Source organism: Musca vetustissima, unplaced genomic scaffold (assembly GCF_032173495.1).
Source record: "Musca vetustissima isolate MV318-11 ecotype Yass unplaced genomic scaffold, APGP_CSIRO_Mvet_v1 utg86691, whole genome shotgun sequence".
NCBI lineage: Eukaryota > Metazoa > Arthropoda > Insecta > Diptera > Muscidae > Musca > Musca vetustissima.
The window spans coordinates 1-16,442 of record NW_026889429.1 but is presented as its reverse complement, the minus strand read 5'-3'; the positions used below and the strand labels follow the sequence as shown (position 1 = coordinate 16,442).

The 16,442-nt window shown below is 33.7% G+C and overlaps 2 protein-coding genes across 2 annotated transcripts; both read left to right on the top strand.

Moving 5' to 3' along the window:
• The first annotated feature begins 5,233 nt into the window (after positions 1 to 5,233).
• Positions 5,234 to 5,659, top strand: LOC133337134 (cuticular protein 47Eg-like). The gene is made up of 2 exons (XM_061545395.1): positions 5,234 to 5,245; positions 5,318 to 5,659. The coding sequence occupies exons 1-2, from the start codon at positions 5,234 to 5,236 to the stop codon at positions 5,657 to 5,659; spliced, it is 354 nt and encodes a 117-aa protein (XP_061401379.1).
• Positions 5,660 to 12,770: 7,111 nt separating this feature from the next.
• Positions 12,771 to 13,149, top strand: LOC133337131 (larval cuticle protein 9-like). Its single transcript, XM_061545392.1, has 2 exons — positions 12,771 to 12,801; positions 12,883 to 13,149. Exons 1-2 carry the CDS (start codon positions 12,790 to 12,792, stop codon positions 13,147 to 13,149), a joined length of 279 nt encoding a protein of 92 aa, XP_061401376.1. The 5' UTR covers positions 12,771 to 12,789.
• The last annotated feature ends 3,293 nt before the right edge of the window (positions 13,150 to 16,442 follow it).

Below are 16,442 nucleotides of genomic sequence, written 5' to 3'. Positions count from 1 at the left end.
ATTGCAGCTGAATTAAATTGTTATTTGTTGCTTGGATGTTTTACAAAATAAATATTATTTGAAATTTAGAAAAAAATGTTATTTTGACTACCTATGGATTTTGCACAATATTTGGATTCCAGTTAAGTGAAATGTCTTTGTTCAGTTGTTTTTAACAGAAAGAGAAATAAAGATTCACTTTCGGAGTCGGATTCCTATTTTTGTAAACAAAATACATGTCGTATTTACTACACAATTGTTATGATGATCAAATTCAATCTATTGGACCTTATTGAAATTTTGCAATAATCGGCTCAGATTTAAATTAGTTTTTGTATAGATTTTCGTCCAATTCTTTATACATTATGCACTATTCCTTTTCTGTAATTTCTGAAACAAAAAATATGCGAAACAAAAATATATATGTCTAAAACAAAAAATATGCGACTTCCGCCAAATTGGCATGAACATATAACGAAGCAGTATAGAATAACGTCGCAAACTATTTTCTAGTTAGAAATTAACTAGCCGAACCCACAAGGTATAATCTCGAGTGAACTTACTTGTTTCATAAAAAAGTGGCGAGTTAGGCAAATGTAACGGTGTGTAATCGATGGATAACTTTATTCGCTACAGAAAAATTATTTATGTTTGACAACACTTGTCCCAGGTTTTGGATTTATATATTTTTAAAATGATCAACATTTCTGGTTGGATGTACAAGAAGGAGTGAGACGATAGATCCCAGTTTAGCAATCATTGTTGGTTCTGTAAAAATTTTACGAACTACATTTTTATACCTTACCTATATATTTTTCGATTTGCACGAAATTTGGAATAGCGTGCTGAATTAGGCCTAGGATGACGTGCGTGAAGTTTCGTCAAAATCGGTTCAGAATTAGATATAGCTCCCATATATATTTTCGTCCGATTTAAGGTTAATGGTGAGCCAAAGACCCTAAATATCTTTCGATTTGAACGAAATTCTAAACTAAATTAAGTCTAGAATGATGTCTGCTAAGTTTCGTGAAAATCGGTTCAGAATTAGATACAGCTCCTATATATATTTTCGTCCGATTTGAGGTAAATGGTGTGCCAAAGTCCCTAAATATCTTTCGATATGCACGAAATTTGGTACAGCGTATTGATTTAAGTCTATAATGGTGTGTGCTAAGATTCGTGGAAATTTGTTCAGATTTAGATGTAACTCGAATGTATATTTAATGTAAATGGTGAACGATTTAATGTAAATGGTGAACCAAAGTACTATACACAGTACACTGTATACCTTTCGATTTACATGAAATTTGTCATAGCGTACTAACATAATTCTACAATTATGTGTGTTAATTTTCCTGAAAATTGGTTCAGATTTAGATATAGCTCCCATATATCTTTTCGTCCGATTTTATGTAAATGATGCACCAAACTCCTAATGTTTGTCCAATTGACACGAAATTTCGCACAACATATCCAGTTGAGACTAGAATGATTGCGTTTTTATTTATTTATTTTTTTGTTTAATAGGTGCCGGTGCAGACATAGCTTCCATATATATTTCTGAAGCGTGTATGATTGATATTACCGAACAGTGTTCATTAAATGAGCTATAAATCGATTTACACGATTTTTTTTTTGCAGAAAGGCATGTGTATGGATTGATGTTAGTCGGTTCACATATTGATAATGATCAAATCAATTTTTTAATGGAATTAAAAAAAAAATTGAGAATTCCCAAACGTAGAATATAACCAATGTGATGAAGAGTATCATATTGTCGGCCCAGCCCGACATTACTTCTAGGATGATTTCGTAAGGCGACCAGATTTCGGAAATGAAAAGAGATGAAATCCAGAAATAAAAATTAAGCAATTTATTAAATGTAGTCGACATAATTCAAAAAATTCTATATGTCTGTCTGGTCTATTCCCATACTGCAGGAATCTATAACTTTTTACTACGATAACAAATTTTCTTTATAATATCGAAAAAATAATAAAAACTGGTAGATTCTTGCAGTACGGGTACAGACCAATATTTTACTGAAAAATTTATGTATTGATATTACAATATGTACATATTTCTCTGTGCAAAAACTTTCAAGAATCGTATACCGTACACAGACAATAGCCTTAAATGGCATTAAAAATTCTAAATTTGAATTAATATTTACCTTTTCAGACGAGAGTTTCTGCTTTTATGAAACTGTATTTTTGAAAACAATTGTTTGTCTGTGTGTATTTTTTATGAAATGGGTACATGAGGGAAAGAACGAGTAGCAGCTATGATGAGTTCAGCTACCAATTTGAAATAATGCTGAAACGTGTCTCTATTTCTCATTATAATCTTCACCATACTGTGGTACAGGGTATTATGTCTTTGTGCATATGTTTGTAATAGGCAACAGGAAACGAGACTGAATATGCATAGGATCACTTTCTGAGTCGATTTATGCCTGTCCGTCCGTCTGTTCGTCTGTTGGTGTTAAATTGTAAACAAAGTACAGGTCGCATTTATAATGTGATTTGGATGAAATTTGGCACAGCTCATTTGTTTGGCCCAAGACGAACCCTATTGAAATTGGAAAAAATTGGTTCAGATTTAGATATAGCTCCCATATATAGTTTCGTCCAATTTAATGTAAATGGTGTACCAAAATCAATATATATATATATATTTCGATTAACACGAAATTTGACATAGCGTAATGAATTAGGTCTATAATGATGTGTGTTAAGTTTCCTGAAAATCGGTCCAGATTTAGATATAGCTCCCATATATATTTTCGTCCGATTTAATGTAAATGGTGTATCAAAATCCCTATATATTTCAATTAACACGAAATTTGGCACAGTGTACTGAATTAGGTCTAGAATGATGTGTTTTAAGATCCCTGAAAATCCTATATATTTTTTTCCGATTTTATGTAAATTGCGCACTAAAGACCCAAAGGTTGTCCGATTGCCACACAATTTTGTACAATGAGCTGTAGTTAATATAAGTTAAACTCTGGCCAGTCTCATTGAAATCGGTTCAGATATATATTTTCGTCCGATTTTTCACAAATCAGTATAACCTAGAAGTTTGATATAAATGCTTCACCGAGGTGGATCCAATCCCCACAACATTTTGCAATACGTACTGAAGTTACTTTAACATAACTTGTGGCAAGCTTAGTTGAAATCGGTTTAGACTTAGATATAGCTCCTATATATAGTTTTTGCACAATATACTGAATTTAGTACAGCGTACCGTGTGCTAAGTATTGTAAAAATCGTTTCAGATTTCCGTATATTGTTCCGTCCGATTTTAAATAAATGGTTCACCAATGACCCAAAGGTAGACCGATTGACACAAAATTTTGCACAACGTACTGGAGTTAATATAACCTAGGTTGGAAAGTTTTGAAACCGTTTCAGATTTGGATATAGCTTCTATAGAGCTTCAAAAATGCGACGTCTGTTAGGATTCATCTGCTGAATATACCCAAAGTGGTGAAGTGTTTCATATAGTCGGCCCCGTCCGACTTTACTGGTTTTTATATTAAAAAACGTAAACAAATTTGACAACAATCAATTGATTTTAGAGAGTTTTGCCATATTGAACTTTTTAAATTCAGTTTTATTTTGTGCATTAACAACACATAAAATTGAGGATAATGTAAAGTTAACTTGAATTAAGACTGTTAATTCAAATTAAGGCTGTCGTCTGTCTAGGCTATTAAACTAATCGAAATTGTTTTCGATTTCCCCTGTATACATTTGTAAAGCTTTTACCACTAATTGCACTAAACTACTATAATATTTTAATATCGAAACAATTTTGACTGTAAAAGCGAAAAATGGAATATTATAAATTTGGCAACATTGCCCATATTTATTTTTATCAAAATTAATATTGATCAAGGTTTAAAAATATAGATGACTAAAGATGACAGATTATAGAAATAGATGGCAGATAGAGGACAGATATTGTCCTCTAAAAAAGATGACGTATTGTCACATTAAATTTAATCGTGATAAAAAATTCGAACCTGACGATAACGAAATATATCAACAAAATTATATAGTTTACTTTGAGTTGAGACAAAATTATATATGTATAAATCATGGCATTCAGCAGTTGGTATGCTGCAGAACAGTGCGCTGTCCAATTTTTTTCGATTAGGAAAATGTCAATTATTTGGTACACAATTTGCATGAACTCAGGCGAAAATATATAGCGGTTATATCTGCAACTGAATATATTAAATGGAAGTTATATCGAAAACATAACCGATTTCAATTCATTACGCTTTGCAATAGAATATGTTAGGCGAAAATACATAGGCTTCTCGGTGCATAAAATCGACGAAAGTATGTATATAAACTTTATCTATATCTGAACCGATTTGAACAAAACTGAACACACATCATTTAAGATATGCAAAATTGAATCTCAATCGGAAGAAACCAGTGGGTGTGTTGTGTATCATTAATATAAAAGCGGACGAAAATATATATGGGAGCTATATTTAAATCCGAACCGATTTCAACAAAACTTGGAAGTCTTATAAATATACTGGGAAACATTTAAATAAATCCGAAAGTCTACCTTATAAACTTCGGTGTATATATGTAAATGTTAATTAATTTATATTCACCTAAACTTTAGAAGGCAAAATAGCAACTAGACTTGCTCATAAACATCACATGATATATATATATATATATATTCAGTACTGTAATGTTACTTTATGTGAACCAAGGTATTGAAGGATATAAAAACAAATTTAAAATTTCGAAAATTATACATCAACAATATTGCCGGGTCAGCTAGTATATAATATACATTTCTAAACTATATGTAATCTATACCCATGCTCTAATGGTTGAATTTGCTGGCAGATATAATTTTTAATTTCATGACAGGCGGCTTAATTTCTGCCTATTCGTTACATCATATCGGAACCAGGTATATTCGTCCGTTTGACGAGTTTTTAGGTTTTCGACTGTCAAAACATTATTTACTTGTAGAAAATGTAATGTATATAATACACGTCATTTATTAGAATAGCTCCCGCATATATAATTTTTTCGACAATATAAATTCTCACATATTTTGTTGTTACATAATTAATACAGAAAACTAGTTCTGACCCAAGAGCGTTTTAACATAATCTCCAATTCTTAGCTTTGACAGTATATATTGCTAACGATTGGAGGAGGAAATTATTAGTATCATCTTTCGATTCTATCAAACAACTCGTATCAATATGAAATTCTTCGTAAGTATTAAATAATTCTAATCTCTTCGGATTATTCGCCAATAACCACGAATTTCGCTTTTGTACCCACAGATCGTTTTTGCTTGCGTTTTGGCCGTTGTTGCCGCCAACGAGGAAGCCGATGTCCTCCGCAGTGATGCTGAAGTTAATGTAGACAATTTCAAATATGCCTACGAATTCTCCAACGGCATCAAGGCTCAACAAGAAGGTAAATTGGCTGGTGAAGACACCTGGAAGGTCAATGGTCAATACTCCTACACCTCACCCGAAGGTGAACAAGTCTCTTTGCAATACACCGCCGATGAAAATGGTTTCCATGTCGATGCTGCCAATCCTTTGTTGCCCACCCCACCACCAATTCCAGCTCACATCCTTAAGGCTATTGAATACATCAATGCTCACCCAGCTCAATAAATTGCAGCTGAATTAAATTGTTATTTGTTGCTTGGATGTTTTACAAAATAAATGTTAATTGAAATTTAAGAAAAGCGCGTTTCAGAAGTGTTTGAGGGTTTGGAAAAACGCTGGTATAAAAGTATTATCTGTATCTAAGGAAGATTACTTTGAAGGGAACAAAGTTGTTGGTTTCAACACATTTTGTACTCCCCGAGTACACTATCTCTTTGAAATTTTTCATAAAAGTGTTAATTTTAGCAAAATATCCACATTTTTCAAATTGTTGTATAATACTACAGTTCCCTTTTTACAATAAAAAAATTCTCATGATCAAACGAAGTTGATTTTTCGTTCAATGGTCAATTGAACTAATTTGTTTTTTTTATTTTTCACTAAGTTTTCTTGGTTAAGATCTTTGTGTGTGAATGAACATTGCTTCTTTGATTATTATGCTCATCTCGACAGATAAATAAAAAAAAACATAAAATGTTTATGTTGACAGTTTTATGAGATGGATATTTAAAACCTATTAATATATTTTTTTTAATATTATGCTTCATATGAAAACAGGTCCCAACACAAATTCATACATCTGCTATTTCTATATATTTCTGTAGAACTAATAAAAGAACTTCATAATTGTTTTTAATTTTTAGCAGAATTGTCATTAAATTTGTTGTTAATTTCAAAAACATGTGCCTTATTTTATAACAAACATTAAAGTGCATAACAAATGTCAGTAAACAGTCAATATCTTTGTTTGATACAAATTCAGAATTAACCCATTTGTTACCGTTGATGTTTGCTCTCGTAACATTCAGGAATAAATGATTCCTCATCTTAGGCTCCATTGGTAACGATGTGAAAAATTTCGTCCCAATCGAACAAACGTTGTATTTGTTGTTCCCGTCTATTTGAAATCGAACGAAATTATAGACTAGTGGCCAAAACTAGGGATAAGTAAATCGACTTTCGACTAATCGATTAATCGACTTTTTGTAATGAAGTCCACCTTTGATCTATGAAAAAATCGTAAATTCTACTTTTCAAGATCAATATTTGAGACGATTTTAACAAAATCCACTTTATTCTCATCCCAAGCCTGTACCCCTGAAAAGCCATTGTAGACTCTATTCGATCTATAGCTTAACCAATTCTCAACAATTTGGATAGGCTAAACAAAGGAGACGCACTAAATTACATCCCATTCGGATAATTATAACCTACACAACTATGTTGTCAGGGTATTATAGCTTTGTGCAGACCCAACAGTTTGTAACGTATACCGTATAGTATACCGATCGTCATATCTCGACTAGCTGAGTCGATCTAGACATGTGTGTCCGTCCGTCTGTCCACTATGATTTGTAAACCACTATATTTTGGACCAAATACTTAATTTTTATCGGTTTTTCTGGTCGCTCCAGAGCCGCTATTATGACCAAAACATCGCGAATTTTTACATAGAGAAGGGGATCGGGCCAAAGAATAAGCATGCTATTTTGATAAGGATCGGTCAATATTTAGCGGGTCAAATGGACCCTGACTTTTGTGTGAACAATTACAAAATTTGCATTCTATAGCGTATAGATTTACCCCTGAAGGACATAGAGCCGAAAAGTTGTTAGTATATCCAAGGGCAGTGGTACTCAGATGTGGGAGTTACACTTAAATATTTACAGTTGTTTACGTATTCGGATATTATTTAGTAACCCATTACCACACTAGAGGACGAAAAGATAGCGCTCATCGCTTTGAAATTTTCCATAAGTATCCAGATATGATCAAGGAAAATGCCTATAATTGTTGGTAATGATCAGATAAATATATGGAGATGATGTGGACCGAAAACTTAATTTTTTGTTTTTTTTCGATCAATAGGCTCCAATGGGAATTAGAACATCACAACACAAGGGAAGGGAATCTGGACAAGTAATTAGAAGGGCTGTACTGAACATCGGCCTCTAGTCCAGATGGTCCAGGTGGTTCAAATATCGCGAAATATTACCCATTCTCAGAATATAGAACCACAGAGTTAGATTTTCGTGGAAATTGTGTAGTGTATCATATGGTCGGCCCCGCCTGACTATACTGCTCCACTCACTAATTAATATTACCTTCATTTGGGTTACAAAAATACTTTCCGTATGTCATCAAATGCACAATAACAATTCCCTGTACCACAGAATGTAAAAATTCTAATAGACAATTTCAATAAAACCAATTGAAAAACGGACCACATAAATATTTCCTTTGTAAATATCTTCGTTTACGAGCATCTTTAAACAAAGTGGCAAAATGTAGGAAGAACTTGCACAAAATTTCAAAAAGTGGCACATTTGGTATCGACAAAAAAATAGCACGAGAGTGGAAAGGCCGAAAAAAGTATCAAAATTGCCTCTTTAGTGGCACAACGACCACGGTGCCAAATAATTGTGGTTACTGTTCTCTGTCGGTGGGATGTGTGTGGACTGTTGGGAAATTGGGTTACTGGGTATGGTGAAATGTTCGTGAGGAAATTCTAGTTTTTTTTTTGTATATTTGGTTGTAACACTGCGTCGAAACTAATAGAGTTGCCATTCCCGAAATTTGTATGTTTGTGGCCCCTAAGCCCATCCAATTTGTTGTATTTTAATTGGCCAACTAGAGTCCGATTGAACTTCAATACGTTTTTATTTGTCTTACTCTAGAAAGGTATGGTCCGTATAGTGCTGTTGTTCTCTAAATTAATATCAATTACATACACGTATGTGATCAGATATGTGACATAAAGGAGAATAGTTTCATAAATCTATTTTCGAAGTTGCAAATGTGTAATATAGTTCTACAGAATGTTAATGCCTAGATGTGGAGGTGCATGGTAGGAATTGGAATCTCGCATTTCCATAAATCTCGAGTAACAACACAGTTTCAGTTTTCTTCCTAGTATATGGAAAAACTTTTTGTGGATATATGTTTTTCTGGTCTGTTGGAGAAACAAATTTTGAGATGAGTGGTTAATTAAGCTCCCGGCCGCCACTGAGAACCAAAAAAAAATTTTTTTTTGGTTATCCTACACCATCATTAGCTAAGGAAGAGATTCGTGTTAGACGTTATGAAGAGGAGAATACGAACTGTTTGAAGCGATGGCGTCGAAGAAGATTTATCGAAGATTTGGATCCTTTGCAAGAATATGAACGTAGCTATGAACAACTTCGGAATACCAATAAACATATAAATACGTTTGAAGTCTTCATTTAACCACAATCACTCGCTCAGTGAATTTAGTGATGGTGTGGAAAACCAAAATCGCGACATGATGGTAAGTCGTGATGTCTGTATCAACGAATCGTTGTGGAAAGTTAGGATTGTCGATTCGGATCTTTGTCTGAATTTAATGATGCTGATGTTGCAAAACGTGTACGTCGTGAACCACTTTACAGGTTAATGATTTTGATTGTGATGACCATAGCCCTACCTTTAAAGTGGAACCATTTGGGACTTCGATGCGGAAGGTGATACTGACGGATCAACGGTCATTACTTTGAGAGCTAAGAAATTTATTATGGTGTTAAAATTATAACAGTTAAGTAAATGAATATTTAAATTCGGAACATAGCCCGCCATTGATTATTCTTTATATTATTATTATTATTTTAATAATTCTTTTTTATTTTTTTTTTATCTATATATAAACCAGTGAGCGGAGCAGTATAGTCGGACAGGCCGACCATACGATACCCTACACAACTTCCATGAAAATCTCGATTTTTTCATTAATACTTGTTTTTTTCTCACAAAGGTCAAATTGCCCAAAAATTTCGCTTTCCGGAACTTTATTTTATCTGTTCACACAATTCATATAAAAAATCAAAAGGTCTAAAAATCGACTTTTTGGTCAGAGGCAAAAATCGAAAAGTGACTTTTGCGCTCGACTATGTTTCCCTAGCCAAAACTAAAGCAACTGAACTTGCAAACTGAATAAATGACCTGTAACTTTATTTTAAAAAGAAACTTTAAATGAACGTTTTTTCAGAAAATATATAAATCAAATATTCAGTAGTGTTGGCGGATTATTTTGGATACTATTTGTATTATGTTTACGCAAAATAGTCAAGGCTGAATCCCAGTTTGTTGTTTCTATAAAAACAACTACTTATTAGTGGGGAATATATGGCATTGTTCCCTTAGTTTTTTGTTGGAATATTCTTCCCAGATTACTTCTTTACAAAAAACCTTTCATACACAAATATCTTTTGTGATAGAGCAAAGTACTTACGTTAAAACACTCAATGAGAAGTTGACCACCATGTCAGGCATCAACGCCTGACATGGTGGTCAACAAGGCATTTGCAGACAACTACAATACATTTCCCACTGCTATGTGTCGTCACTTTGTGACGAATGCACATAACATTGTAGTTGGTATTGCTAGTTAAAGTAATAAACATTACATTCAATAATTTTTTTCACAGTAAATTTATGTTTGCAACAGCGAATTTTTCCATTTTTTACTACCGGCCCACCCCCCAAAAACAACAAACTGGGATTCAGCCTGACTATTTTGCAAAAATAAATGCAAAATTTATTTTGAAATAAAAAATCTATGGAAAACTAAATTGACCCAATTTTTTCTTGATCAAAACTAAAGCAACTTTTTGATTTTTTCTAATAAATAAGTAAATTTTGCTAATAATAGACAGTTTTTATTTAGGTCATCCTGAACCTTTGGGATGAGGTAATGTTTGTTTGCTTCTGAATCTGTTTCAACCTTGCTATCTATAGGAGTATCTTGCTATACTCCAAAAAATTTCTATAGGGTGAAGATCAGATAATTGTATTGGCCATTATAGAACCCTGATATTTGACTTCCGCAAGCAATGTTTGACACGATTTGGTGTATGTTTTGGGAATAACTGTCAAGTTGAAACACCCAAACAATAAGTACATTTTCTACATCGCAAGGAACCAAAGCGTTTTTCAGCACATTTGTATAATCAATATGATCCATTACTTCATAAATCTCGTAAATAGATCGAATTCCATAAAAAGAAAGTCAGTGAGCGGAGCAGTATAGTCGGACGGGGCCGACCATACGAAACCCTACAAAACTACCACAAAACTCTTACTTTCTGCAGATTTTTGGTCAACATTTGTTCAGATATAGAGTTGCTATAGATATTGTATATATATATATATATATACCGATTTCAATGAGTATTGCCAGAGATTAACTAATATTAAGTACAAAATTGTGTGACAATCGGACAAACTTTGGGTCTAGTGCACAATTTACATAAAATCGGAAGAAAATATATATAGGAGCTATATCTAAATCTGAACCAATTTTCACGACACTTAACACACATCATTCTAGACCTAATTCATTACGCTATCGAAAGATATATATTGGCTTTGGTGCACCATTTACATTAAATCGAAGGAAAATATACATGGAAGCTATATCTAAATCTAAATCATTACGCTATGTCAAATTTCGTGCAAATCGAAATATATATAGAGACTTTGATACGCCATTTACATTGAATCGGACGAAAATATATATGGAGCTATATCTAAATCTGAACCGATTTTCAGGAAACTTGACACACATCAGTCTAGACCTAATTCATTACTCTATGCCAAATTTCGTGCAAATCGAAAGATATATAGGGACTTTGGTACACCATTTACATTAAATCGGACGAAAATATATATGGAGCTATATCTAAATCTAGACCGATTTTCAGGAAACTTGATACACATCAGTCTAGACCTAATTCATTACTCTATGCCAAATTTCGTGCAAATCGAAAGATATATAGGGACTTTGGTACACCATTTTCATAAAATCGGACAAAAAATATATATGGGAGCTATATCTAAATCTGAACCAATTTTTCTCAATTTCAATAGGGTTCGTCCTTGGGCCAAATAAGTGGCCTGTGCCAAATTTCATCCAATTCGGATCATAAATGCGACCTGTACTTTGTTTTTACAATTAAACATCAACAGACGAACGGACGGACATGCGTAAATCGACTCAGAAAGTAATTCTATTCATATTCTCAAAAGGAACCATGTATCTATCTGGTTTCCTTTTGCCTGTTACAAACATATGCACAAAGACATAATACCCTGTACCACAGTATGGTGAAGGGTATAAACACAAAAAATACTACCATCCATACCATATTTTAAGATTTTGTCAAGAACACTTCATTTTATACAAATGAATTTAAATTATATGCAATATGTTCATATTTCGCGGGTTATGAGTTTGCAAACCTCTGCGTAAAGGAATTTAAAACATTTTTGAATATCCCAGGCCTTTATATGGGTACCCCCAATATTGATCACAGAAAAATTTATATTTATTTGCACTAATAAATTCCACATTACGATGAACTGTAGGATGAAAATCTAGTTGCAGGACACTTTTTTCCGGGTGAATTGTACCATCCATTCTCGGATATCGACATAGTCAGACTTATCGAGCTGCAGCGACTACGGTGGCTAGGCCACGATGTGCGATTGGATGAGGATGACCCAGCTCAAAGGCTTAAAAAAAACGAAGGGGAAGTCCACGAATTCGATGGAAAGTTCAAGTGCAAGAGAACATTTCGAAACATGGCCTTTCAAATTGGAAGAGCTGCGGCTTATGGAACAAATGTTCTGTCTCAAGCCAGATAAATAAGTATACTATTTTTTCTCTTAACTCAAAAAATCACGAAAACTTCATTCTTAAATATTTATATCGGTCCACGTATAAGTTTCAATATCAACTATCTACCTAAATTCCTTGTATTTAATATCATTGTATCATATGATTTATGATACGTCCGCAGCGAATATTCACAAAACTCAATTCTAGAATCTAAATCTAAATAACGGTTGCTGCATTTGCATTATTCGGCTAATTAGTAATTCGCCATGCAGTCCGATAGATAACAATCAACTCAACTACTACTTATCTAATTAGGTATTCGATTCGATACAAACTCTGGTTTAACTAGTTTCCTGTCGGCAGTTATGGCGCTAAATATCACAATAATGTGTCACATAACAAAGACGCCAATTAGAGGCCGATAACGACTATAAATACACGAATTATTGGACAAAGAAAGTATCAGTTACTTTTCACAATCGAAAAAGTTGCAATCACCAAGATGAAATTCACCGTAAGTATAGAATTAAATAAAATCAAATAAGGACTAGAGAGAACATTCGCATAATTCTACCTTCTCATCACAACTCGACAGATTGTCTTATTGGCCTGCCTTTTGGCTTTCGCTTATGCCAACGAAGAAGCCGAAGTTGTCAAGGAATTCTCTGAAGTTAATGTGGAAGATTTCAAATATGGCCTAGAATTGACCAACAAGATCCGTGCCGAACAAGAAGGTCATTTGCAAGATAAGGATAACTGGGTCGTCAAGGGTGAATACGAATATATCTCCAAGGAGGGTAAACCCATCAAGGTTACTTATACCGCCGATGCAACTGGTTATCATCCACATGTTGAACAATAAAAAGTAATGCTATACATAAATGTGTGGATAGCCAGACGTTGAGAATAAATGTGTTGCATACTTTGTAAATAAATAAATATTTTCTTAAAAAAAACAATAACCATTAGCATTGACCTCAAATTCGTAAATATAAGCAGTTAGGAAAGTTCAAAAGTCGGACGGGGCCTACTAAATGACCTTTTCCACTTTTCCTTTCACCACTTTGGATACATACAAGAGATGTTAATATATACAGATAGAACATAGAACATAGTGCGCAGACCACAATTTTATCTCGTGTATATGGAACAGACGTAGGCTGATAGGTGCACCATTTACATAAAATCAGACGCAAAAATATATGGGAGAAATATGTAAATCTATACCGATTTTTGCAATTTGTTATGTATTAACAATGCAATGTGATGTGTATTAACACATCACTCTATACTCACCTCTGCGAAATGAAAGAAATGTTTCTTCCTTAAATATAATATGAGTAGATGATTATGTTTAAAAAATAATGTTTTTTAATAGATCATTTGTATATGTTTATATTTAATAGGGACTTTGGACTGATACTGATAACTAATAGTAGAGTATAAAATCCTCAAACTACTATAATTTAGATTACAGAGTTATATGAGGCCATGCCTAAAGGGAGACCTATATTGATTACATAGTTTAGGAAGTAGCGAATATTTGGGGATTTCATTATATGAGGGCTATGCCTAATTAATTACCGTTATATGTCAATTTTGAACCCAATATTTTAATTTTTTATATCCATTCTTTCCTTCAGGAGGCTATATTAAGGAGATGCCTAAATGTCTGCCAATATATTTCATTATTGTCGGTTGAAAAACGGAAATTCGGTTGAAAAACGCGTTCAAGATCCCAAAAATTCCGAATCTTGGGGGCTACCCGAACAAATGGACCTATATTTATAGTTTTTAGTGGTCCTATTTGGTTCCAAAAAAAGGGGGTTATATTGGGACGACTCCAAAAAGGGGCCGAATATTAAAAGTTTTTGGGAGGGAGATTTGTTACCATATACGACTACAAAATAAAATTTTCAGCGAATTCGGTGGAAAACCCCTCTCAAGAACCCCAAAATATCGAAAATTGTGGGTATCCTTATATGGGGGCTATCCCATCTTCGAACTTGACCTGCCTGTAGACAAACGACAAATCTATGCAAAATTTCAGCACCCTATCTTAATTCCTTCAGAAGATAGAGTGATTACAACAGACGGACGGATCAAGACGGACGGATTCGATGAGTTACAAACGGAATGGCCACCATACTATGGTGGAGGGTATAAATATTTATAAAACTAAAGACAATATTTTAAATTCATTTAGGTCACAAAAATATATAAATTCATTACTCTTAATAATCTTTATTTCAAATCTTGTCTTCTATTTTTAGATTTGTTTAGTTATATGAGAAGTATTTACTTCAGATTTTTGCAAAGACATAAGAGAGTGGGTTTACCGGTACCGGCAAACCTCTCTCTCTCTCTTATGTCTATGCATAAATCTGAAGTAAATACTCGTTATTAATATTTGTAACAATATATTTATACCCTTCACCACACTGTGGTACAGGGTATTATGTCTTTGTGCATATGTTTGTAACAGGCAAAAGGAAACGAGATGGACCCATGGTTCCTTTTGAGAATATGCATAGAATCACTTTTTAAGTCGATTTATGCATGTCCGTCCGTCCGTCTGTCTGTCTGTCCATGTATTTTTGTGAGCAAAGTACAGGTCGCATTTATGATCCGAATTGGATGAAATTTGGCACAGCTCATTTGTTTGGCCCAAGGACGAACCCTATTGATATTGGGAAAAATCGGTCCCGATTTAGATATAGCTCCCATATATATATTTAACCGATTTAATGTAAACGGTCCCTATATATCTTCCGATTTGCACGAAATTTGGTACAGCCTAATCATTTAGGTCTAGAATGATGTCTGCCAAATTTCGTGAAAATCGGTAAAGATTTAGATATAGCTCCCATATATAGTTTCGTCCGATTTCATGTAAATGGTGCACCAAAATCCCTATATATCTTTCGATTTGCACGAAATTTGGCATAATGTACTGAACTGAGCCTAGAGTGATGTCTGCCAAATTTCGTGAAAATCGGTAAAGATTTAGATATAGCTCCCATATATAGTTTCGTCCGATTTCATGTAAATGGTGCTCCAAAATCCCTATATATCTTTCGATTTGCACGAAATTTGGCACAGCGTACTGAATTGAGCCTTGAATGATGTCAGCCAAATTTCGTGAAAATTGGTAAAGATTTAGATATAGCTCCCATATATAGTTTCGTCCGATTTCATGTAAATGGTGCACCAAAATCCCTATATATCTTTCGATTTGCACGAAATTTGGCACAGCGTACTGAATTGAGCCTGTGCTAAGTTTCGAGAAAATCGGTCCAGATTTAGATATAGCTCCCATAGATAGTTTCGTCCGATTTTATGTAAATTGTGCAACAAAGTCCCTATATATCTTTCGATTTGCACGAAATTTGAAATAACGTACTGAATTGGGCATAGAGTGATATCTGCCAAATTTCGTGAAAATCGGTCCAGATTGTGCACCAAAGTCCCTATATATCTTTTGATTTGCACGAAATTTGGCATAACGTACTGAACTGAGTCTAGAGTTATGTCTGCAAATTTCGTGAAAATCGGTAAAGATTTAGATATAGCTCCCATATATAGTTTCGTCCGATTTCATGTAAATGGTGCACCAAAATCCCTATATATCTTTCGATTTGCACGAAATTTGGCACAGCGTAATGAATTGAGCCTAGAGTGATGTGTGCCATGTTTCGTGAAAATCGGTCCAGATTTAGATATAGCTCCCATATATAGTTTCGTCCGATTTCATGTAACTGGTGCACCAAAATCCCTATATATCTTTCAATTTGCACGAAATATGGCATTACGTACTGAATTGAGCCTAGAGTGCTATCTGCCAAGTCTCGTGAAAATCGGTCCAGATTAAGATATAGCTCCCATATACACTGCGTATCATAACTATAGACGCACCCTTAATTCAATTGGTATGTTAGTTGACAAATAAAATGGACCCATTAAGTTATTGTTCACAATAAAACGATCAAAAACACATATTATTCAACAAAAATAATTAATTTATTCTTTATGGTTTCGCCGAATTCTGCCCTTTCAAAATTGCTGGTGTTGCATAACTATAGACGCACTTTTACAAAATTAGAAAAAAATATTTTTTAAAACTTAAATAAAATAAAATAACTTTTATAAATAATG